The sequence below is a fragment of the Pseudopipra pipra genome, chromosome 8, assembly GCF_036250125.1.
Source record: "Pseudopipra pipra isolate bDixPip1 chromosome 8, bDixPip1.hap1, whole genome shotgun sequence".
Lineage (NCBI taxonomy): Eukaryota > Metazoa > Chordata > Aves > Passeriformes > Pipridae > Pseudopipra > Pseudopipra pipra.
In genome coordinates this window covers 26,972,206-26,998,419 of record NC_087556.1, presented here as the reverse complement: position 1 = coordinate 26,998,419, position 26,214 = coordinate 26,972,206, and the positions used below count along the sequence as shown (strand labels likewise).

The following is a 26,214-nucleotide window of genomic DNA, read 5'->3' as shown; positions in this document are numbered from 1 at the left end:
TGCCTGTGCCCCAAAGCAGCTCAGACGGGAGGGCAGTGTGCCCAGTGCTCCTCCTGCGGCAGCTCAGCTTCAGCTCCAGAGTCCATATCAGCCAAGAGGTGATAGTGATGGGAACTGGGCCACAGCAGTTGCTGTTCTGATGCTTCTCCAGCCATCCCACTGCAGCCAGGGGTGTCCAGGGCTGCACCACACATGCTGTCAGGCCAGTGGGTTTGGTGCCCAGGGGGGAATTGCAGTTGCCATCCCTGACAGCTCTATTGCAGATCTCAGACTTCTGTTCAAAGTTATTTATTTATGGTAGGAACCACTTCTCCTCTCTCAAAAACTGCCAGAGCTCAGATTATCCTGCAGGAGTAATTTGCAGCCTCTCCTTCAAGCCCCTACACAGGCACAGAGAGGTTCTGGGTGAGGAGCATCAGTTTCCTGCCCAGCCAAGCAGGAGAAGAGCTCAAACTCGCCTCTCACAGCATCCCCTCATGTCATTAGGAAGAAGTCAAAGCACTAAAGATGCTCAAGATCACAAGTTCATGTTAAAACCCCATGGCACTTCATGACCTTGCTGTTGCAAAGAGCCACATAATGCATTGGCCCACGGAGATGAGATTGGTGCCCTTGGCATTGCATAGGATCCTGCACTGCTTTAACACCCTCTGCAGGTGTCCAGGGCTCTGGTGAGGCAGGTGCTGCACTGTGTGTGGTGCAGATGGCAGCTGTACAGATGCCAAGGGAGTGTGGCACCGTGTTCCCGATCACCCAGACACCACTTTGGTTCTTTCTCGTCATATCGATTTCTCAAAGTAAACGTGTTTTTTCCGACTGTCCAGTAATTCAGTGATATTGACAGCCTTGATTAGATCTAAATGACAGCAGGACTAAATGGGGGGAGCAGCGCTCCTCTGCTTTAGGGGCAGCACCTGGGGTGCACCGGGATTAAAGGCCGAATCCTGATCTCGAAGGGGGCAAATGAAAAGTGCGTGGCTTTCACAAAACTCACCCCCAAATGGCACTGGCAGCACATGATGAGCCTCCATGAGCTGTGCCGTGCTGATGTTCAGGGTTCAGGGAGGCTGGAAGTGCTGTCTGGAAGCCCCATCCCTCCAGGAGAACCTTTGACCGGCTCACACAAACCTTCCGCGGGTTGAAAATAACCTCTCAGATGAGATTATTTTCACATAGACAGAGGTGCTGGTCCCCTGCGTAAAACATAGTGATCTCTCCAGCCAAATTGCTGCCTGTGTAGCACTGTCACTGTGTTCACACCAGCACTCATGTGGGTTAAATTGAAGGCAGAGGCTGATAGCAAAAGCAAAGTGTACACTGCTTTCAAACTTAAAATGCCCAGTGTAAGAAAATCATCAAGAATGGAAGAATATACTGAGTTGGAAGGGACCCACAAGGATTATTGGGCCCAACTCCCTTGTCACCCCTTGTTTGCACAAAGCTCATTTTCAATGAAGGGATAGGACACTGTTATTCCTTGAAATATTTGTGAGCGGCTCAGTAGCCCCAGTGAGTGGCTGGTACCACAGGTATCCTGGTGCTGGCAGGATGGAACAGGTAACACTGACAAAGCACCTTCACCCACACCCTGAGAAGGCATTTGGGGCATCTCTAGTACCATAAAGCAACTGGAAAAGCAGAAATCAAGCCAAATGGAGTAAGTCATCAGCCCCAAACATCTGGTCATAAGAAAATCACTCCAATACCGAAATATTCTCCTATTAAACAGACAGTGGTAGAGCAAATTCTGCCCAATGTTCCTCTTTCAGGTCACTTGTGAATTTGGCCCCATTAAATAAACCCAGGAAGAACCAGCTGCTCCAGCTGAAGGTGAATGATCACATGTAGGTGACATGCCAGCACTTAAATGGATGTGGTTACTTATTAGATGTAAACACTGTTGAATAAATCTAAATAAACTCTAATTATTTATACAGCATATTCCTAATGTTAGTTGAATGTTGCCAACTTTAAAATAAAACTGGGTAAATGTTTTAATGCCTCTGTAGATATAATTAGCATGTGTAATATGTATATACAAATATACATAATATATGTAATTATAGGTATTGGTGTTTGAGAGAGCTGTCTAGCCAGATGGAAAGAGTAAGTACTGAAAACACTGTGCCACTGTCTGCTAGAGAGAGGAGAATGCTTAAACTCACTGGAATATGAAACTGGTAGTTGGTATTTGAGGAAGGGAGTTATTGCCCTATGTTCCCTGACTGCTGAGTGAATTTGACAGCCAACTTCTCCTTCTTGTCCATCCAGCTAAAAAAGAATTGAGGTTGGAAGTGTCTGACATCCAAGGGCAAAGCACTGTGTATAAACCACAGCTGCTACACTGTGTTCAGAGTTTTCTGTAGGTCCTTTTTAGCACCCAGCAAAGGTGCAACTCAGGAGATGAGGCAGGTTTGGTCCTCTGGTGCACCTCTGAGGCTCCAGCACAGCACCTGCCTGGGGACATGACTGCAACTCCTGGGTGATAAATCGAGTCCTGTGTTTGTCCTCTCTGCTCAGCTGGGCTTGTCCCACACATCCTCTGCACAGGTCACTGGTACTGCAGACCCCAGAGCCACTTTCAGACAAGCTGTGCTGAGAAACTCCCCTGCTGCTTCTGCCTTCCCTTCTCCACTCCAAACACCTGGCAGGTGGTAGACAAGAAGCAGCAATGTAGACATCCTCCACTTCATGACCCATCTGGGCTTCAGACTATAGTGTGGCCATGGCAAGAACTGGTCCTTGTGGCTGGTCTTGCTGACAGAGGTACCACACATTTGCTTGTGCAGCACTGGCTGCAATTTCCTTTCACTCAAGTTCGATATTTGGGCTTTGGAGTCCAAGGAGCAGGGTTCCATGCCAAAGGGGCCTTCAGGCAGACAGAGGGACATGGTGACAGCCTCCAACACACAGGCCATGGTGCAACAAGTCCATCCCACCACCCCAGCTTAGAGCTAGATTTCTTTACAACAAGTATTTCACAAGCAAGGTACCTTCTCAGGCAGACACAGCTTGGACTGAGTGTACACAAGTTTAATGAAGTTCTGAAAGTTTGCAGACCCTCTGTTATTGCTGTTGGAACAGAAGGAAAAGGAATGAGCCACCAGCTGCTTTACCACACCACGTGGCCATCAGTGCAGGGACTCGAAGTGTCCCCAAGCTTCAGTGCCATTGTGCCAAGTGCCAGCTTGTGGGACATGCTGAGGCAGGCCCCTGCACTGCCATTAACACTGAGAGACCCTTAACATGCCATGTTTATTAAGGGTCAATTAGCTGCTCTCAACACCTCGGATACAGAAAATCAGCCATCTGCAGCAACCTTCCCTTTTCCATTTCAGTGAGGGCATGGAGGAGAGGGGAAGAGCTGGGCTGCTGGGATATTCATTGGGAAACTCAGCCCCTGCAAGGTACTCAAGCACAACAGCCACTCAACACGCTGCTGCTGGGGGCTGCTTTTCCCCCCGCAGCTCAGGCGTTATTTGTCTCTCAATGCATCAAGCTGAGGACTGAACAAGCAACTTGCTCTTCTCCAGCTCTCCCTGGCATCGCAAACGTGCTCAGCTCCTTGAGAAAAGCCAGGCCATTAAGTCAAGCACCTCATTTTAGGCAATGTTTGAACTTTCTGTACCTTTGGGACGAGAGAGATGAGTGCTGCGTCTGGTAAGGAGGTCAGAGAGCAGCCAGCAGCTGGCATGCCAAAGGTCAAACCCAGCACCAACTGGCAATGTCTGCCAGGGCTGGGAGCTCTCAGAGCTGTGCCGGGGACCATGTCATCACCCCAGAGAATTTCAGTCATTCCTTACAGAGTTTAACTACTTGCTGTCCCGATAACCCAGGGCACAAGTTTTGTTTTTATGACATTTGCAAATTAAAAATTTGCAAAAGCTACAGTAGCGTCCAGAGACAGGTGGTTGTACAGAGGTACCACTGCAAATGCAAAAGGAAACGCGCCTGGAAATTTAAGACACTGAAGTAGGTGGGACAGAAAAGTGCAGGGGTACCAGTGGATATTGCATATCTACCCCTGGAGAGACAGGGAGCCCTGGGAAGGGCCTTCAGCAGACCCTTACTCTTCTGTCCGGGGGAAGTGAAGGGCTGGGCAGCTCTGGCACAGAGGGAATGAAACCTCTCAAATTAGTTGATCCCCACATCCCTCCAGCATTCTGCCTGGGATTGGCATGAAGCACTCCAACTAAATGTGGGAAGAGAAGGACACAAAGCCAGTAGGAGATGTCCCCTTCCTTGTGTGTCCCTGTGCCACACAGTGATGGCAGCCACGTGTCAGGTATAGCAAATATTTCCAGGTGAGGTGCTCATGCCTGGCGCAGGCGGCCAAAGCCAACATGTCCACTTTCTCCAGTCCCAAAGCCCTCCACAACAAGAGCTCCCAAAGGAGCTTGGCAAGATGTTGCTCAGCACAGAACACATGCATTTCTGGGGTGAAATTTAAGTGCAAGAATAGGTTGGAGTTCCTGAAAAATGAGATTGAAGAAGAGCTTTACCACCACTGAAGCCAGAGTTCAGCCCAGCTCTCAGCTCTGTGGTGCAAACACCCCAGTTCCAGGGGGTTGGCAGAAGATGACCAGGATCTCGCCTTGAGTGCTAGCCCTTGGCAGCAACACCTTGAACCATACACACTTTCTCAAATACCCACTCCCCCACAGAAACTCCAGCAGCACCGTCAGAGACACATAAAAATTTACCACAAACTGCCAAAACTGGTGTGATTAAACTTGCGAAGCAGCAGGTTTTTCTAGTACTTCCTTCGCTGTAGATCCTCCTAGAGACACAGCTGCTGTGACTTATGGTTCTCTGCTCACATACCCGCACTTCACCCAAGGGAGAAGGTCAGCAAGGCTCTGCCTCAGCCCCAAGACACCTGAAGCTCTGCTGCTTCTCAGTCATCCCTGTCCCCCCTGCACACTTCCACTGGAGTCTCCTGTCACTTCTGCCCCCACCATCCAGAAACGCTCAGAGCTATCTGGCCTGTGGGTAAGGTTCCTAGAGAGAAAATATTGAACATAAGGATATTCTCCTGCTCAGTGGAGTCAGTTTGTAAGCACAAAAAACTTAACCAACATTCTTAGCTAGTTGCAAAAGTGCAACTAGGATGGAGGGGAGCAGAGGAGTTTAGCTTCCCAGACAAAGCCTGCTCCACTGATGGATTTTGAAATGAATCAATATAGAAAATGAGTCCGACAGCTTTCATCTCTCTCATGTCTGCTTTCATCTCGCTATTCTGGAATAAAGCCCACAAAATCTCCAAAATACCTTCTTTGAAAGCGCTTTGTTGGTGGCTTTGCAACTGCAGGGAACAAAGGCAGCAAACGTGAAAGTCTGATGCCACCTAAAGGCCGCTTGAATTTTCACCTCTCAGAGGCTGTGTTGGTGACTCAACCACAATTTCAGAGTGCTCAACAACATACAGTGACTCAACCGGCAAGGCAGGAAAATATGCCCTGTTACAGCCCCAACCATGACATCATTCTGTCTTCTTGTGAAATCTAAAGCCTGATACCTCTGTGCAAATTTTGCAAAATCTGGTTTGCTATGTAACACATCTCCAGAACAGGTGAGAGTCTGTAAAAGATGATGGCAGGTGATCACCTGGATCACAACACAGATTTTAGTACGGCTGTACATAGACAAAAGTGGGGTAGAAAGATGCACAGCTTTACAAATCCTTTTCCTTTTTAATGTTCTCAGGTAGCAGCTTGAATGTAATTCTTTATAGCAACCACTGCTTCTCTGTATTGCTCTCTCTCGGGTTAAGTAGCCTGATGACAATAATTATTTCCTATCAGGTCAATGACCCATTTTGAAGCTCATCTTTCCAAGGGCTCCTGCTTCTCAAGATTTAAGCCTTAATCTGTTATGCCTGTTATGAACATCTACTTTATTTCCATGCTTTGGTTTGCAGAATCTCAGATCTTTGTGACACCATAAAAGAGTAAGATTTAAGTGAAAATGAAGGGTCCGATGTGGTTTGTAGACCCTTGGGAATAGAGAGTTCAAAGAAGAAAACTATAGACACACTTGGCCTTACAGTGTACGCTCCTCTGTGTTGACACAGTGTCTACTTTGACGTTAGTGCAGCCCTGAGCAGACTGCAGATGCTCCTGGAGACAAATGATCGTCAGAAAATTACTTAAATCTTGGATAAGATTTATTTAAAATGCTAAACCAAAATTATCCTCCCACATGGGGACCGAGTTCATGAAACTGTCACCAGACTCAGAGGGCTGAATTTTGACTTGCTTGTAAACAGAAACAAAAGGCTGATTTGTGGAAGGACAGGGAAAATAAACATTTGTGAAGTCCTTAAAGACATTTCACAGAGTTGATACAGCTACAAAAACATTAGACTGCAACTTCTGCAGCCTCAGAGGCTCCGACATATACCATATGCTGGCAGGGCATGACAGATATCTACAAATAACTTCATATTAAAAGCCTTCCCTACAGGAAAACTTTGTTTTCATTAATGAAAAAAAAAAAAAGGTAATTTCTGCAAGCTATTTCCCTGCTTTGTACTTACACAGCACTTAAACCACCCCAGCCACACATCCTGGGCCATCACATCTAAGCCCATGATGCTGCAGAGCAGAAGATGCAGCCCAAGTCAACTGGGGCTCAAAACAACTGCCTGCCAGTGCCATGTTTTTTACCACAGGCCTGTCCTTTTTCACCTCCAGGACCTGTGACAGAGAGAACAACTGTTTAACAACAGGATCAGGTTATTTGCTTGCATAGCTTTCAGGATAAGCACAAGCAAGGAGCCATCTCCAGAATAAATTCTTGAGAACCAACATGCATAATCAGAGCATCTTCTCTACAAGGGAGAGATGTAAGAGGACTGTATAAACAAAAGGCTGCCATATGAGATCCATATATTTAAAATACTGTTTATTTGTGATTTAACATTAATTAGCATTACATCTATGAGCAATTTCAGATAACATTTATATATTTTCCACAGGACACAAGAGTTGGCTGGCTCATTCTTTATGCCAAAGCAAGTAAATAGAGGCATTAGCAAAAGGTGCAAATAGTTCACGGTTGCATTTTAAAAAATATTTATGCACATTGCATTCATTTAGATATATTTTTAAAAAAGTTATGAAAAGCGTAGTTCACAGGTTACTGTTTCTACATATGTTGTAATACAACACAAATAATGTAGAACATAAAAAACAAAGTAAGCAACTGAAAGTTTCCACTATGATTAAAAACACTGATTCCAGTATTTAGTGATAGCTAGAAAATTGTTTCCAGGATCCATTCCAACATCGCATTATCACACTTACACGGTCAAAGCTAACCAGCCCCGAACATGCTATAATCAACATTTTTGCATGCCAAACCACTCTCCAGCCATATTTAACAATTATATATGGTATAATATTTCAACCGGCAATTTGGGAATCACATGGATGTTAAAAACATACTTCCTATTGCGATGACTGATTTACAGACATTTGACACAGCGAAGAAACCCCTATGTTAATTTCTATGTTTAGTTTGTATTTACAATACAGTAAAAGTACTAAAATGACAATACAAGTAAAAATGAGTAAGTGGCAGTACCACCCTTACCCATGGCACTAGGCTCTGATTTGCTCTGGGTTCATCCAAAGGACAACACAGATTCACAAGACCCTTTTACAATTTGAATGAAACTGAATTAAAAACCCACAGTGTTGCACTCTGTATGAATCCATACAAATTATTTAAAACATCTAATATGGAAATGTCACTCTGCTGATTTAATAAAAATATCCCGCAATCCATATCATATATTTAAAAAAAATAATCACCGAACTTTTACTTTCTTTGTCTCCTCCTATTTTCCTACTATTTCACTTTCCCTTTTAACAGTTTTGTTTCCTTCATTTGGTTATGTTAAGAGATTATTTTTCTTCATTCATTAGCAATACCATGAGAGAAAAAAAGAACAACCCATGACTAATTTTTAAACATGAATCCAGTTCAATTTTATATGCTTTTATCCTTTGATTTCTAAGTCCCTGGATTCCTGAATTATATTTAAGTATATTCTAAACCAAGCATTCTTAAATACACTCTAACTATTAAATGCTTGGTTCACATGCTTATCATACCTTTATACTGAATGGTATACAAACATTTGAACATATAAAATCTTCTTTTTGTTTTGCCAGTTAAACTAAATTATCAATGTTAAGTGTATAAAATCCCCCTTCTTGAAAAATAAGGGTTTCCCCCGCCCCAACTGATAGAATAAAAAAGAAGTCTTCAAAAATTATATTTCACTAAAATGAAATATTTGGCAAAAAAGTTATTGAATAATGGAATTCTTTAGACATTTTGTATAATTCCAAATAAACTTTCTCTTACACAGTTTTTCCCCTAATATTATGTGCCAGTGTATAATATTTCTATGTGAGCTAATCTTAAAAAAGATTTAAAGGTGTGCTGTTAATATGTACCCACTCGAACAGGGGTACAGAAACATAAAATATATGGTCAAAAATCACAATACAAAAATGTATGATCCGGTTTCCAAATGAGACAGCAGTTTTAAAAAGTCATATGATCACTCAACAGTAACTTTAATAAAGACTTTAACTGTACTGAAAATTTTAAGGTCTGCAAAATACTCCAAGCAGAACTTGCTGCTGCATACTGTGATGGTATTTGACCTTGCTATGATGGTAATGGAGCACCTGCCAGTGTAGTTCTACATGAAACTAATCAATGTTTCCAGCCCTCATAGCAATTTTGGACACAGTTAAGTGAGAGATGAATTAACTTTCAATTAACATGTAACGTTTTTTTTGTCTCTTTGTTTTTTTTTTTAAAGCAAAATCTCTTCCAGTTTCTTTTTGTTTAGGTTAAAAGTCCAGTTACTGCACACCCCTAACACTATGCTGTTAATGGAAAACTTAAACGTTTAAAATGTGCAATGTCTCCTCACAACAGAACTGCACTTATGCTTCTACTTTCTCCTTCTTTTTACTCTTTTTCAGGAAGGATGGGGTGCGGAATTTCTTCTTCTTCTTTGATGGGGATTTGGAAGGTGACCCTTCAGGAGACAGGGCCTCTTCTATCTTTTCAGAGCTTTTGATGGTAATCTCTACGCTCTCCACAGTACTTGTGGTTAACTGACTGACCCTCTTGGTGAGATCCTCTTCCACGTCATGTGCATCTTCCTTCCCATTCACCACCACAACTGGCATCTCCACAGATATTAGGTTTGCATTCTGGGTATAGGAATCCTCATGGTTTTCTGAAAGAGCAAATGATTTTGCAATCATTTATGTACACCACTTTGCAAAAAAACCCCCAGTATAGAAGCAAATACTGTGAGGCTGGACTCTGATCCAAAGAATGAAACCCAGAGTGCTTAGATGTGGGTTTTTTCCCCTTTATCCACACTCTTTGTTGTTGTAAGCAGATAATAGTGTGAAAATGTCATCAAAGGAAAATGGGCTGAAAAATCTAACTTTATCTCTGCCAGGTGCATACGCAGATCAAACTGTATAGAGTATGTACAAATACAGTCTACACAGCATAGATGTACATAGTCTCAAGCACACTCAAAATTACACTTTACTGCAAGAGACTAATTCCATACAGAAGTCTTTGGAGAACTTCCCTTTCAAAATGCCTACGCAGACTTTGCTAGGAAAGTCTTAGGCATAAAATCTAATCTTAACATATTCAATAAAATAAAAGTATAATATCTATTTCCTTCATCAGATTAATATCCAAGTTTCAGCATGCCTTGTGTTGTTTTCTGTTTGTGAGAATTATGTATTAGAAAAGACTGGGAAAAATAGTTTTCTGGACAAAGTCCCTCCCAGACTTTGTAGAAGTGGGCTCTTTCTGGGTCAGTTGACTTCATGCAAGTGTAAGAATGCAGCAGAAAAGTGGATGACTTGGGTTATTGGAGCCATTGGCATTGTACAGAAATTGCATGGAATACCTTCTAATTTTTCTGGGACATTTTGCGGGGATTGAGTTTGTGACTGAATTTGTGACACAGATGAACCGTCATCTGAGAATAATTCCTGTTCAGCATCTGCAGGACAAGATTGGAGTTAGTAGCCATGCAAAAGTGAAAGTCAAGCAAGAGTGTCAGTGCTAGTGCTACAAGATTTACAGCTCTGCTATAGCATTGCTTTGCTCAGGCTGACAACTTCACGAAGTTACAGTACACAATTGAAACACTACAGAATTGTGGATTTACATGTTTTATCCACTAAAAATCATTATATATTAGTTCTTTAATAGAAAGCATTAAAAAGCTGGCAGGGTTGCATTTCAAGTGCCATGCCCCGTGGTCTTCTCTAGCCATAAGTCACAGTCTGCTGTTATAGTAAGCTACTATAGTATGTCCTGAATGTGACATATAACAAAATTGGTTTATTACACAGTATTAGTGAAGAAGAAATCACAGTGTTATTGTTAAAAAAAAACCATATAAAAGATCAACGCTGAATTAGTAATTCTCTATGAAACAGTAGTATTGGTAGTATTGGAAAAAGATGTAAGAAGTGAAAGTAGATGAGTTGTGCACACTGAGAGAACAGAAGAAAAATTAAAGGAGCCGAGACGAAACATCCCAGTAAACTTTAGCTCAGTTGGGCACATCTAACTTTAATATCAACTCTGAGGAGGAGGTTGGACTAAGATGACCTTCAGGGACTCTCTCACCTGAAGTTATTCTATGATTCTGACAAGAAAATTCATCATGTTAAAGTGTGTTTCTGTCAACTCCATTTCTGTAGAAACCTTTCATTGCTTCAATTTTACCACTAACTAAAGTAAAAGAACAAACAACATTTAAAAAAGAATTCTACCACCTCAAGGAATGATGAGTTCTAAAGTAGCTGTATGTATGTGTTAATAATTAACATGTATAGAATTTTACAGTAGGTATTTTCCCACTCGTTATTAAAATGTAAACCCCAACAATCTAAACCACATCACTGACCTTCCAGCCCTTGCTGCTTGCGCTCAATTGTTTTCTTGTACTCTTCCAGTTCCTTTTCAGTGAGATGGCTGAAGGGGTTGGGTGGTGCCGGTGGCGCGTGCTCGTCATCAAATTGCATTGGCTGCAGAAGAGAAAAACCATAGAATTTAACAGTTAAAAAAAGAAGCAACAAGCAAGACATACAGAGATAGTGTCTCTTTTTTTTGCCCAGAGTTTGTGACACCAGATTCACAGGGAATACAGAACTAAAACACAGATGCATCCAGGCAAAAGTTACCCCATCTAAGAGGCATTCTCATAATAATGAATACTGACTGCTGAGCTGTAAAAGAATTACCCTTTTGCAGCAGTTAAGTAATTAGTTGGGGGTTTTTTTTGTTTGGGTGCTTTGGTTTTTTTTAATCAAGGGGGGACAGCTCCAGAGTAGAGATCTGCCCTAAGAGTTTACAGTTCAGGGCCTCTTCACAGAAGTGAAAGTCCTTTCACACAGTTGATCCTAACAGGGGATCAAAAATGAGGTTTCCCTATTTTCTACAGATGCCCAAGTTCTAGGATTTTTTTTGCAGGAAAGTAACTGTGCTCATGTTCCTGTTTAGGAATCTAAGTGGAAGGTCTCCAAGATGAATCTTAAAATGACAAATTTTAAAATTATTCTCATGTTGAAAGAAAATTCATTTGCAAAATATTCTTTTTGTCTGAAATAAATAAGGAAACCCAGTGTTATCTCAAAACAATAGTTGAAACCAAAATGAGAAAATAAGACTTACTAACTCATGGACAGTTGAAAACTAGATTTATAGGTTTCCAATTAGAATTCATCACAGTTTGTTGGATAACTTTATTAGGGATATCTGTGTTGTTTGGAAGTAAGTATATTCTGTTCAAGAAAAGATTACTGTGGACAGGCAAGAAACTGAAAAACCTCCCTCCCAGTAAGAAGCCTGTTTCTAATGAAAGCTGTGTCTTCTACATGGTCAAATCCCACCTTTTAAACTCAGATATTTCAGGGCCTCAATCACTACCGTGGACATCAGTTCCACAAACCAATGAAGATTATTTTTGGCCCCATGCATTGCAAAGTTCATCCTCTCTCACTTAGACAGGGTCCTACTTCATTAATATTAATAGTGGCAAACTTAACGTGCATATCGCGATTTGAAACTAACAGTTTAAACCTTTCAAATGAAAATTGAATAAAATGTATCACACCTCTGAAATTTGGCATGAAAATAATCAGTTCTAACCAATCGCTTAAAAAGACAATGGCCCGAACTGACATTTGAAAGACAGGCAGCCAGACAACCCAAACAGCTGTAAATTAGTGAATTATGTTGTACTCACTGAACTTGGCTTTTTATCCACAACGATCCCTGCGAGCAGCTGAGACTGTGGTCCTGCTGTCTTTAGGTCATATCGGTTTTGCTCCCTTATCTATACAGAGAAAGTAAACCTGGTTAGAAACAGGCTCTTTAACAAATCCTACGCCCATGAGCTTTCCAAAGCCATTAACACAGTGAATGGCTGGAGGATCAAGCTGTATGCTGCTGCACTTAAAAACTAAGAACTCTTCTTCCACCTCTGAATATACAGCATATATTATTTAGCTATTGCAGTACTCCCAAATATCCACCATAGTCCCAGCTCCTGCACTTCATCATGCAAACCAACATTTAGAAATAAGCTCCAAGGAATATTCTCTGAACCTGTCCTCCCCACCTCATAAATGACACATGTTCAGCTACTGGAGAGAACTCTGTGGTCATAAAGGTTGGTAAAGTTTTTCCTTTTGTGAATAGCTTATTATTTTCCCTAAACTAACAACCCTAACTTCAAATTGTCAGTGCTTAAGAGACTGACAGATCAGATATAAATACCAATACAGATCTTATAAAAAAATTCTAAACCAGAAAATTAGGAATAAACTATCTATGAGACAGTGACATGCATGAATTTAAAAATCATTGCCTGGGACACGTATTATTAATCCCTAGATGATTAGAGGGTGCCTTTCCAGTTCTGAGGAAGGGATTTGCTCCTTTTAACTCCAGTCTCCAAGGATACTGATGTAGTGCTTTCCAAAAAAGAAAAAATATGTAATCAAATGAAAAATGTCCTGAATATCTGTTAATATAATTATGCTGAGGGTGGAGTATTTGGTCAGTCTGATAGTCAGTGTCTTATGTGCTGGAAGGGAAAAGCGGTGAGATATTTCTGTTTACAGAGAGGTCCAAAAATAATCTCTTGTTTTCTTTTTTTTACTGCCATTAGAAAGAGGACTGGGTCACAAAAACTCCAGCCTAATAAGCACTAGGCAAATTAAAACAGAGCAGAGCAAGATTAGAGTCTGAGATTGAATCATGCTGTAGATGATGCACAGCAACTCGGTTCATGTTGACACCTAATTATCCATTAAATATTACACTTAATAGCAGGGACTAGCCTTTCCAATCTATAATTTCCAGAGTTAATACTCATCCTTCAGACTACTGCACTCAAAATTTAAATATATACATACTACGTATGTATCTCCAGACTTCATGTATGTCACACATTTAAATACACGCTTTTGAGTGCCAAAAATCACACATAGTGTAAGAAACTTCTTAATTAAATCAAAACATCTGAAAATGTTATTTTACTGCTCTGCTGAATCATTGCTTGAACATATAATTTTACTTGGAAATGTTACAATTTTCAGTTCATCACACTTCGTTTACCTTATTTCTCTTTTCCAACACTTCACTTGGGTTTGTGTTTAGAGGGACAAATTGGTTTGGATCTTCAATTTTGATTGGCGTTCCTCCACTAGTCTTGGAAGAGTCGTCAGCTTTCATCCACTTAAAGAGGAAGAAAATAAAAATAAAGAAGCTAAAACTTCCAGCATGATGGAGAGGAACAATTCTTAGTGTTATCTTACTGCTAACGAAGAGATATAAAAGAAAGGACTTTCTGCCTTTATTTTTGATTCCACATGACACTCACAAAATAATTCCATCTCCTTACAGGTTTATGTGTTTGCCCAAGAGGATTTAAGTTGCCTTGAACATGTACAATTAAGATTACTTTTTTGTAAACACTGAAATACATTCCAGAAAAATGCAGTATTACGGTGTACTTATGACTCTGTATTTAGGAAGGATCACAATTCCTAGTAACTGGGACATAGATCCAGAGCCCTTGTTCATGCAATTGACTTCCACCTTTGCACATTTTGACTGCAGGTTTTTTCTCTTCATAAGCAGGGTTTCCTTCTAAACTTAAGTTTAGAAACCTGCCAGCCTGCCAGCAGGAGGAGCTGATGCTTTTGCAGTTGTACTGCGCAACTGGGAGTAGTCAATAGCAAATAACACACTTTGTAGTCCCACGAAAGCCACCTCTCTGCAGGCTGGAAACTTAAGTAGAAGCATCTTGGTGAGCTGCAGGAGGGGGAAAAAATCTTGATCATCATTAAAAGCCGTAGCATGAACAGACTCTTTGAAAGCTGTTTTCAGCAGGCTCACAAATAGGAAAGGGGCAGATAAAGATGGATTAGAGCTTGTGTCTCCCTTGTATAAAAAAAGAGAACCACCCCTGGATGATTTAAAACCTTACTATGTTTGTTGGTTAACTAATAGCACAGAAAGATCTGGCAGAAAATCTGTTGTCTGCTTCAGGAATCAGAATAGCTAGTAACAACAGGGAAATAATTGTTAAATTTTATCATAAACTGTTACTCTTACAAACCCCCCCCTCACCAAACAAAGGGAACCCTTAGTACTAATGTCATTAAGTCTCTGAAAAGTCTATTTTAATTTGCTTGATAAACTTACTTGCTAATCCTGTTAAAGATTTTCTCATAAAAACTGTGCATAACTTACTTTCAAATAGGGCAAAAATGAAGTGGCTGCCCAAAATCTCTACCTACCGTGATCTTAGTCCTGGGACTGGTTTCCCCGTTCCAGGACTCCTCAGGCACATTAACTTTCAAGTACGTGTTTGGAGAGTTCAGCCATCTTGTCTTTTCTCTCTGTTGCTTCTGTGCAAGGAATTTCAGGGGGGAAAGTGGGACTGTATCATCTTCAAAGGAAAAGGCAGTCACAGTGGCTGGGATCTCAACATCACTCTTATGTCTGGGTTTTTCCCTGACTAATGGTTGCCTATAGGCATAGCCAGTTCTGTATCCCTACAGAGAGGTAAAAAAGAAAAATAATTAAAAACATAAATAGAAGGAATTATTTATTAAAAATCAGAAAAAGGTATCCAAAGTAGCAATGGATTTTTTGTGCTGCCCTATATGCATTAAGCAGGTCCGCTGAGTTCTCTTCAGAGACCTGGTTAGTGGTGTTGTCCATCATTAATTCATACTATTTACATTCAAGAGACCCATTCACAACACAGTACAGCAGCAGTTGAACAGGACTCCACTCTCACTTCACCTTCCTCCTGCCTTTGCACATGTATGACCACCAAATGACCCCCTGCTCAGGTTATGGTCTAGGCAGCTTCCATGAAGACATTTATGTCTTGCACAACAGCACATCCCAGCTCATGACACTCCCCCACTCCTCACTCTATTGGTATGGGAGGCTGTTCCAGAATTCATAGAGCAGTGAAATGGACATTTTAAAAATAATAAATTATCATCTGATTTCCTAATCATGCAATGGTTTGGGTTGGAAGGTATGACCTTAAAGATCATCTAGTTCCAAGTCCCCTGCCATAGGCAGGGATGCCATTCACTAGATCAGGTTGCTCAAGTCCCCATCCTGGCCTTGAACACTTCCAGGGATGAGGCAGCCACAACATCCCTGGGCAACTGTTCCAGTGCCTCACCACCTTCACAGTAAGGAATTTCTTTCTAAAATCTAATCTAAACCTGGCAGTTTAAAACCATTGCCCCTTGTCCTGTCACTATCTGCACATATTAGAAGTCCCTCTCCCTCCTTTTTATAAGCCTCTCTAAGGTACTGAAAGGCCTCAGTGAGTTTTCCCTGGAGCCTTTTCTTCTCCTAATAATAGAGTTAATAACAAAATATATAGAGGGAATCTGCCATGTCTATTTGCTAGGTGGTAATTACAATATATTTTTACTATTAAGCTACTATAAGGAGCAAATCATGTTTGTAAGATGGTTGGACAAAATCAAAGTCCAAAGCATTATAAATTCTTATCATGACAAAATGCCACTGTCAGAAACAGTGACATATGACAAACTAAACCAAGTAGAATAGATTTTACATACACAAAGTTACTCTGTCTTCATTTCAAAAATCACAAAGAAACCAGAAAAAATTGTTTGCTTTCCAGAAGCTAATCCTGCACTCAAAAGCTTACAGGGACCATATGGACAACACCATCCAAGTGCTCTCACCAGGTTGTCCAGCATCCGCATGAGCGCTTCAAATTCTTGCTCCCCAACTTTCCATTTATGTTGCGAAGCCATATTAACTCCACCTCCTCCCATTGCTGCCACGGCGTGCGTGGAAGGCTTGAACTTCTGCAGATCCAGTAGTAGGAGATTGTCTATCCCACCTGCTCCAGCTAATGCATGAACCTGGGGACACCAGTGATTATTTCATTTGTGAAAAAGCTTTTGCAGCATAAGCGTTTGGAATTAAATACAGATAATTCTCTCTCACCTGTGTTTCACAGGCCAGCTGCACATTGAAAATATAGTGGAATGCTTCTTCCAGTGTCTCTCCTAGTGCTACCACACCATGGTTTCTCAAGACTAATACCTAGTAAATGAAGACACTAATGTTAAGTGGTAGAAACTGGCACAGGACATGAAAATCGTTTATGAAGAGCATGAAGGAGGTTGAATACCTTGCAACTGGGTCCAAGAACTTTTTGAAGCTGAATTCTCTCATCCTGTTCATCAAGAGATCCCTGGTAGTTGTAATAAGCAACATCTCCCAGAATCAGAGCCTCTTGTGATATGGGAAGGATGCCACATTTCATAGAGGAAACCTGTTTCATGAAAATGAAGTGCTGATAATTAGGAAAAAATGAAACTTAAAACTCATATCTCAACCACCAAAGCCTTAGCAGGATGTACTTTTGTATCTTTGCTACAAGAGAGACAAACTCTCCACAGTGAAAGCTTAGAATCAATTCTCCTCCACCAGACTAGTTTCCAATAGGATGACAGAGGTGCTGCTACCCAGCCTAGGAACAGATTCATTAGAGGAAAATACAAATTAACCCAACTGAGTTAATTTTTGTGAATTTTTATCCATGTTTAATTCTCAGCATAAGCTTAATTCTTTTTCCTTCTTTCGCACATTTATAATTTCAAAAAGCTAGTATAAAAGAAATTATTGATCCCTTTTTTTTTGTCTGTGGTCAAAGAATACATATATATTTATAGATAAATAAATTAATATTATTTTATTTCAAACCAGTTTTTTCAAGCCTCATTACATTTTTATCACTATTATGCAGACCATTTTAAATTTATGTTAACTATGACATTTTAATAGTGACGTAAATCCAAACTGAACATAACTACTAATTAAACCACCTAAAAAATGGAACTGCATAATGCAAATGATGATCTATATAGCATAATATATTGTCTAGGATGCTATAAATGAAACTTGTGTAAACCCTATGCTTTACAACCTCCACAACCTGACCATAACAATATCTAAGCATCACTTTATTTCTATCCCATTTCACTGCAGTGGCCCAGCCCTCTTTCTCTGGTTATTTGATAACCTCAGACTCTTCTTTGCCAGTGTAGAGCCAGTATTAAAAACAAAAATAAAATCACTGCCATGAGCAGTGATTCAGATTCAGAAACACACTTTTAAGTTCATAAGGTAAAGCTGTTTTCTTTTACTCTTTATCCTGAAGGAAGACTTACAGCCGCCGTTGCAGGGGTGTGTATGTGTATCACACATCTGACGTCGGGGCGGGTGGAGTAGATGGCCACGTGTGGACTGAATCCTACACTGTCAATACTGAGAGCTGTACTTCCCTGGTCCACTACATCTCCTAGGATGTTTACTTTAACCTGAAAGAGCCAAACAAACAAATGATATTCAGAAAGTTTGTGACAATTTCAATTGTCTAGAAACTAGCCTGCCTTTCTTATTTAGTACCAAATTCCCCCCTATGTATTTAGGGCTCAGAGCACAAAAAAAAGTAGGAGAGCAGCCATGAATCTGTGTGTCAATAAACCATCCTGCTGTACAAGCCCCTGACAGTTGTTGGAAGTCCAGCCATGGAAGAAGTAAGGATAAGACTCTGATACAACATATATTCCACTTCAGTCTAGCTGACCTTTCCTGGTTTCTGACTTTCAAAAATTAATTTTGTTAACATTTCCTACATTTTAAATATGAATAAAATTCAGCCCCTGAGAAATGTCCAGTAGGAACATTAAATGCATAAGGAATTTTCAGTTTCGTGGGAACATTAAAATTGTAATTCCTGTATCAACAAAAAACAACAGCAGGGTCATATCTCAAGGTATTTTGTTTTGTTATGTAATGCTGTCAATCTCTATCTGGTACCTTTTTGACCTGGAGGTCAGTTTCCTTACAGATATCTACTGTCACGAAGAACATATGGCAGGTTCTGCACCAAAAGATGTGTGATTTATCAGCTGCCATTGCCTAAATAACAGCCTGTAACTTCACTCAGCTCATTTATTGGGCCTAGAGAAGATATTCAACTTTATTTCCCCACTTAAAACAATAAGAGCTGATTCTACTAACGCTTCTCCTATGGAGTAATTTCACACATATTATCATACTGTCAGGTTATAAAAGGTTACTGCTACACTGAGGCTATTTGATGAGCTTCATCAGACAGGGAAACGAAACCGCTGCTCCACACTGAAGCTGAAGACAAAGCAACAGAAAGTAAAGCTAAACCTAAGGAGAAATGCTGAGAAACAAAGGATGCTAGTATCTAAACAGTTAATCAGCTTTTCATCTGGTGGATAAATATTAAAAAAAAACAAATGGCAGCGTGATTATAGATTAGAAGTCCATTTTAGCAGCCACAAAAGTATTTCAGAAAACAGGTTGAGCCTCATTGGTTATTACAGCAGGTGAATCACGTACCAAATTAGAAGCTGAAGCTTCAGAAAAGGACAGACCTCTTGGAATGATTAGAATATGGTCATGTTCTTTGCTTACTCTTACCTGCAAAGGAAGAATAAAATAGATTACTGATCTAATTTACTTTATTCAGGGGAAAAATAATTTGAATGAATAAGTAGCATTCTAAATAAAAAATGTTATTCTCTAAAATACTTACTGTGATATAGGTATTCGGCAAATGTGCCCACCCAAACAAGTCAGCCAGTCTATATAAACTGGCTAACTTGCAACGAGTAAGTTTTTCTCCCTTAACAAACGAGGAGGTATCTATCCCAGGTAGGTCATTGATGGGTGTAATCATTCCATGGCCTGAGAAACAGACAAAAAAAGATGAAAGCCACTTGGACAATTAAATGACTTGTAGCACGATCTTCCATATGCAGTGTATTTAAGTTGTTAGCCTAGCAGTACCAGCAATTACTAGACTGGAACGTCACTACTGGGATTTCTAAGGTTGTTACTGAAACATCTGTTACTTTAAGACAGTAGGAACCATACCTGAATTTAACTGTTCCTCCCTTTTCAAATCTAAGAGAGGTGAAATAAAGGTTTTCCTGAGCTCTCTCCCGAATCAATATCCTATACAGGACTGGAAATGTGCTTTAAGACATTTGTCACTAATGAAGTATTTTTACATGTTACTTTGTTTGGTTTTTTTTTACAGGACAACACATTCCTTATGGACTTCTGACAGCAATATAACTCTTTGAAGAGCTATCTCAGTACTTTAATTCAGTCCTAATGAGGAAATAAGGATTAGTGCAAGAGTTCTCAAAGGGATTAACAGAAGGGATCACCTCTTAACAGAGAAATCACAAAGATCAATTCATCTCTTTGACTCGTGACTACACAAACATACCCTTTTCCCCTTCGTGAATGCATAATATCTTTTGGACAGCTTACAACCTTTGTTTACAGGGAGAATTACAACCAGAAGAAGTAAAAGCCATTTTGGTTTTCAACAAAAAGAGTATGCACTTTGAGATCAGTCACCACTGCCTCTGGGTAAATGCAGCAGAGACAACAGTCGGACACATCATTTCAGTAACCAGCCAGAGATGTGAAGATCAGACTGTTTGGGCTCTCTGCTCTTCTCTTCCACTCGTTTTGTTAAATGAACCCTGAAGCACCATTTTGGGACCAATTCTCAAAAAATTATGAATGCTGACAGCTGCCACTGTACTTCAGGCTTGTAAGCTCCTGTATGATGTCCACCCACAGAACCTAAATTGACTTGGGCGTTTCAATGCTTCATGACTTGGAAAGAAGAACTTGGGTGTTAACTGAAAGATCCCAGTGACATCTCTATAACTGGAGTGCAGACTACAAGCTGTTTTTAACTGTGGGAGCTGTTTGTGTAATGACTCAATTTGCCAGGGTATTCTTCCCCCCCTTGTTTTTTTTTTTTTTTTAGTAACAATTTGTATGCAAGAGTAGAAAAATAAACAATCTGAATGGCAATGTACTTCACATCTCGGTTTATGCTTATGTTAAAACTGCTAATAATAACAGGGCAAAACATTTTGTTCCCTAACCCAGTAAAACTTTTATTTGCAAATTATAGAACTGAGTGTGAGGATCCCAACCATTTTGTACATCATTATACAAATCAAGGAATCTGGGAGAAAGAAGCCTAAAAAGGCAAGTTAAGGCCACCATCTGTACTACTTCACAGCTGAGGCAAGCTCTGGCAGAATTCGTATTCAAAGAAAGTGGAGATCCCAACATTGCCGGTGACAATTAAAAAAAAAAAAAAAAAAGGAAAAGTGTAATTATATGTTTGATTCACTTACTGAGTGAAGCTGAAGAAAAACCTGTAAAAGTGCTCGCTGTAATGTATTCAGCAATCTGCTGTAACGCAAGCAGTCCAGTGGGGTTATTGCCCTTCTTCATCTGTTCTTGAATAAGGCATTCCAGATCTTCTCTAAAAGCCTGTAGAAACATTTGAGAATCATCAAGGAAACCTGGCTTTGATAACCATATTTCTATTATAGGTGGGGCTGGTAGTTTTGCCTCTTATTGTTACATGAAACTTCCCCTTAGACCTTGTTTTTAGCTGCTTATAACTTTGCCAGACTTTCACCATCTGACCTGAAGTTTGTATGCTGGGTATTTGCAATTTGGGGGGCAGAAAGGAGGAGTTTGGTCGCAGAGGATTAACTATTTCCCAGTACAAGACAAGATAAAATGTATTTTTTTAAATGATAAAAACATTTTTATGAATAATTAAACTGTTGTCCATATTTTGGAAGATGTACTTGAAATTTGACCAGGATACGCTGCTTTTAGTACTAGATATTTTTTAATAATGTAGTCCCTCTGAAAATCCATCCAAATTTGATAAAGTTATAAACAACTGGAAAACTGGAGCTCATCCATGCTCAAGTAGTATCACAGACATGCAGAAACTAGAAGGAATGCCAGGATGCTATCTCCTCTCTCTTTCCTTCTCCCAAAGGGAAAACCCCTCCCTTCTTTTCCTGAATAAAATGTCTGCAAGCCCAAGAGATATAGTCTTGCAGAATATATCATGAAAAAGGTTTTTATAGTATCAAATTTAATATACTATGCACTGTGGACAAAGCCTGTTCCTTTGAAATGATAGGCAGATTATCCCCTATCCACAGCGAATGCCTGTCCTAGGACTACTGCAATCCTGACATTTCTGGACTAAGTAAATTCTGTTCCTTCAAACTTCCATTATAAGTTACATTTTCTACCTCTCTCATTATTTCTTGGCAGCATCTTCCAGCCTTTGTCCAAACTAGCAGTACCCAGAGCTGCACACAACACGAGCTGAGGTGTATTGCGAACACTCCTGCCAGTTCATTCCAAAAAGACATTTGGTGTCTTTACCAGCAGCTGGCTCCCATTTTAACTCCAGGCTATTCCCTGTATGTAATTGCTCCTTGCAGTTTGCCTTGCTTAGCGGAGTACTTGCTCTCAATTAAAAAAAGAAAATAGTTCTGTATGACAAATGTGATTTCCTCACTGAATTTTAATTCAGGCCTTCAAAACGCCCACTTTGTTGGGTAAAATCCACCAATCTCATGACAGCCTGTTCATCAACAGGTTTTGACTCTGTAAGGGAGAGCACTACTGGACTCCTAAAAACGTCCTCAAGATTCTACTTGATATGGCCTCTTGGTTGGACAGCTGAGCCTCCACAACTGCACTTTAATGACCGAGTTTTCAGACACCCATGCTCTCCTTAGAATAATTTTTGTCAGGATTGTGCATACCTGAGACTTGACAGATAAATAAAGCCTCTAAAGATTCCCACCGACTGACTATGCAGTGACCTGTTCCATGGATTTCTCAACACAGACCAGACTATGCTCGTGGCAGCCCTCAAATGGCTGAACAACCTCTTGGCAGCCTGAAGGTGCACAGGCAAAGTCAGATTTTTGTCTTCAGAGGCTCATGGAGGTAACATCTATGCAGCAGGAGAAAGCAGCAGATGAGAAAAAGGAAAGAAGAAACAGTGAATTGCGTGAGGAAAGGAACCTAACTGGGAGAAAAGTGGAAGTATGGGAGGTGCATCAGCAGTGAGAGCCTGTAAGGACCTGATGGGAGGCAGTTATGGGGAGGCAGCTGCCAGAAAAGCAAGTACTTGTATAAAACACCAAGTGGTTGGAGAAAACATCCTGACTTTCATCCTTCATCTATGAGCAGATGATGTGAAACCCACCCCCTTCAATCTGATTCAGCTCTGAGGATGGCCGTCATCCTCGTGTTCCAATGGCAATGCGGATGCCTGGACTGCTGGAAGTCAAGACAAGCAGGGGATGTGTCTTGGTCCCTGTTGCACCTAGGTAGTAATCTTTAAGCACAGACACCTTGTCTTTGTGCCTCATTTGGCACACAGTGGCTCATTCTCACTAGAAAAGCAGGTCAGTATTTTTTCTCTTCTTGTGGCTCAGCATGCAGCCCTGTGCCTTTTGTGGAGGCTGCACATACTCTGCTGAGGTAACAATTATTATTTATCTGACAAGATTTTCTGTGGGCAGATAATTACTGTAAATCCAAGTGCTTCACAAACATTAACTTACTAATTCCCAAAATGTGCCCTTAAGATGCAGCAAGGCCCTGTTATTTCCACAGAATGCCAGTGAGGAGGTCAAGGTAAGGTGCTTCCACCAATTTGGGATGTTCATTCCGAGAGGCCCAGAGCCCCATTTGCAGAACACTGGGCAGTAAGTAGCTTCTCACATACACAAAGCTCAACTCTCACTGAAAATTCAAGTGCAGCACTGAGTGTCTAGCACACTGCTGTTCCTCAGGGTATCAAGTGGGATACATGGAAAATCACAGTCTGAAAAATGGGAAACAGATGATTTGGCATCACTCATGCCTGAGATGGGTTAGTACCTGAATCTGAGCATCTCTCACCAAAGTGGTTTTGAATGAAAAACCACCGAAATGGTTTTGAATGAAAATCAGATGTGCATGATTTATACAATCCCCTGTAGAAGACAAGGGTTTTTCAAATAAACAGAAGATGCATTTTGGTGGTCAAACAGCTCAGAGGACATAGAAAAAGGAGCTGAGGTTCAACCTCCATATTTTATCAAAAGTGAAAAAAATGTAAAACAACAGAGGTACTTCCTTGGTTCTTGGCACATCACATCCCCATGTTACAAAACACTTAAAACAGACATTCGGGCACCAGCCATCCCAGTGCCAGCTCCCTCCCCTACTGATGGTTCACCATGAGATGATGGCTTTATGTGACTTTCTGCTTCTGTTCCCATGATCTATTAAGATTGCAGAGATGACCGGGCAATATATTCCATCAGGAAGCTACACTTATTTTCAAATTCTGTCATTTCAAGATATTTAGTTACTTCTCAATTATTACTGAAAGAGGCCCCCTGCAAGAAACTCTACCATTTTACACTCTGCAAGGCTGAAATGTTCTTTCAGCCTTGTTTACAATATGTATATATGGAAACTGCACATTTGTAGTCTCCTGGGGGCCATGTGGAAGACGGAATTCATGATATTCATGGAAGCATTTGCTTGGGAGGAGATGGAGATAAACAGTTATCTGTATTACACTAAATCATTCCCACTTCAATTCAACGAGGACTATAAAAAAGATCTGCAAAAACATTCACAGTAAATTCTTACCAATTATATTTAGAATTTTTTTTATAACCTGTACAAGTAATATTACTTCTATAGCAGAAAGAAAGGTAGTATAATTGATAGTATTTTGGGCAATTTTTGACAGAAAGATAATTTATTTCTTATTGTATTTTTAATTCTTCTGCTTTTTGATCATGTTGTTTTCAGTCCTCTGAGCTTAGTTTTGCTCTTTTATGCTAACACAGTATGTTACATACTTGATGAGACTACTACAAATGAGGATTTAGTGTTGTATCAACAATTTTATTAAAGCAAACAAGTAGCATCCCTTAAAGACAATTTTAGAAATAAGAGAAGATAGGTAAGAGCCAGGAAAGTAGGAAATATGGAGGTTTGGGATGAGCTGTAAAACAGAGGTGAGAATATGGATGAAGTGCATAGAATCAAGTATGCAATTTATCCACACGCCACTGAGTAGTGATGTTTTCTAGCAGCCTTCAGCATGTCACACACATGACTCATGCACACTCCTTCATGGACATTTATGAATATTTCCGTACCTTCCACTCAATGCTACAGACCTTTAAAACCTAAAAAGGTCTTTATGTCCTTAAATGACTATCCCATGTGTGCTCACACAACCTTCCTCCATTTCTGCTAATGGGTATGGAGCCTGGAGACCAAGTGGTTTGGTTTTGCTTTGATTCATAAGACTGTGATATGTACATATGTGACATTACACTGCAACTGCCCACAAGTGATCAAGTAAAAGTCATACTTGAGAGAGATGTTTTCAAAAAGATGACAAACACGCTGCTCTGGCACAAAGCAGATATTTTTCACGCAGAAAGGTCACTGGTAATTTCAGATGTAGTATTTGACAAGAAAATGCTGACAAAGTAAAACTGTACTGTCAGATGAATGAAAAATTGTGTTATTCAGCTGTAAGATCAGCATTGCTCAATCAAGAGAAAGTTTCAGCTCTGGGATTTAAATGGCTCTTTGGGTTTTTTGTTTGTTTGTTTTAAACCACTAAAACCTTAGATATAAGTTACTACTGTAACTTTTCACAGTGACTTTTCACAGCAGGGTACCCAAAGTGAGAAACACAGCACTTCATGGCTGTCCATGATCCCATCATCAACAGAGCTGCACCACTTCTGAACTTGGACAACCTGTGTGCCCACAGCACTGCCATAGCTGGATAACCCACCATGCCATAGCTGAGAATCGTTTCCTGTTTGCACAAGCATCCTTCTGCCTTCAGCAAGTTCATCTGCCCAGCCAAGCACCTGTGTCCCCGCCTTGTTTGTGCTGAAACAGCTCCCCAAGCACCCCACTGAAAGTTTGCATAGGGAGTAGCCTGTGGTATGACAACTGGGCCCAGGACAGCTACTGGAAAAGAGGTAAAGCAACTTTTCAGACAAGATGCACAACTGGGAGGGTGCTTTTATTCACCTGGCAGCAGCAGACACCCAAGTGAGCAGCCTGACCTTGGTATGCCGCAGGCTGCTGCTCTGTTCCCATCTCACCTTCTCAATGCCACTCCACCACCTTGATTTAAGACATGAATTTACTCACAACTCACCAGTAAAAATAAACAGGGCAGCTCAACCTGTTCCTAAAACTGTTTCTAGAACACCACTCTTTCCAAAACTGCAGTCAGCTCTTTTAAACCAGCTTAGACAGCCCTACACAGTACTGCAGCTGGCAGAACAGACACAGCTTTTCTTGATGAAGTCATTAGTAGCATGATTAGGTCAAGGCCTTTCTAATACCATAAAATTACTTCTCCAGAAATATTTCCAATCATTTTCCAAATACACATCATAAACTCAGGCAGTTTAGATGCAAGAATCTTACAGTTTAGATCTGCAACAGCTCTCTGAAACTTGAGAGTGAAGTTAGAAGCCTTAGCTCTCACTCATTTACTTCCATTTTCTTTCAGAAGAGCAGTCTAAGTGTGAACTGACAGTGTAAATTTGGGCTTTTAAGAATCAAAGCAACATTTGCATATACCAGTTGACAACTGGTATTTTTCAGTCAATATAT

General features: G+C 40.5%; 1 protein-coding gene across 3 annotated transcripts in view; it reads right to left on the bottom strand.

Moving 5' to 3' along the window:
- Positions 1-6,891: 6,891 nt before the first annotated feature.
- The window catches only part of ADD3 (adducin 3), a 97,971-nt gene continuing 78,648 nt past the window's right edge, over positions 6,892-26,214 (bottom strand). For 2 of the 3 annotated variants that reach the window (XM_064663272.1, XM_064663273.1), the window contains 13 exons: positions 20,865-21,003; positions 19,229-19,380; positions 19,033-19,113; positions 17,826-17,975; positions 16,784-16,927; positions 16,597-16,695; positions 16,329-16,511; positions 14,883-15,140; positions 13,696-13,815; positions 12,320-12,409; positions 10,979-11,099; positions 9,968-10,063; positions 6,892-9,268 (listed from right to left, as the gene is read on the bottom strand). In XM_064663272.1, coding sequence (XP_064519342.1) covers positions 8,970-9,268; positions 9,968-10,063; positions 10,979-11,099; positions 12,320-12,409; positions 13,696-13,815; positions 14,883-15,140; positions 16,329-16,511; positions 16,597-16,695; positions 16,784-16,927; positions 17,826-17,975; positions 19,033-19,113; positions 19,229-19,380; positions 20,865-21,003 — 1,932 coding nt within the window. In that variant the 3' untranslated portion in view covers positions 6,892-8,969. The remainder of the gene's footprint in view (positions 9,269-9,967; positions 10,064-10,978; positions 11,100-12,319; positions 12,410-13,695; positions 13,816-14,882; positions 15,141-16,328; positions 16,512-16,596; positions 16,696-16,783; positions 16,928-17,825; positions 17,976-19,032; positions 19,114-19,228; positions 19,381-20,864; positions 21,004-26,214) is intronic. The other variant, XM_064663274.1, reaches the window with a different exon arrangement.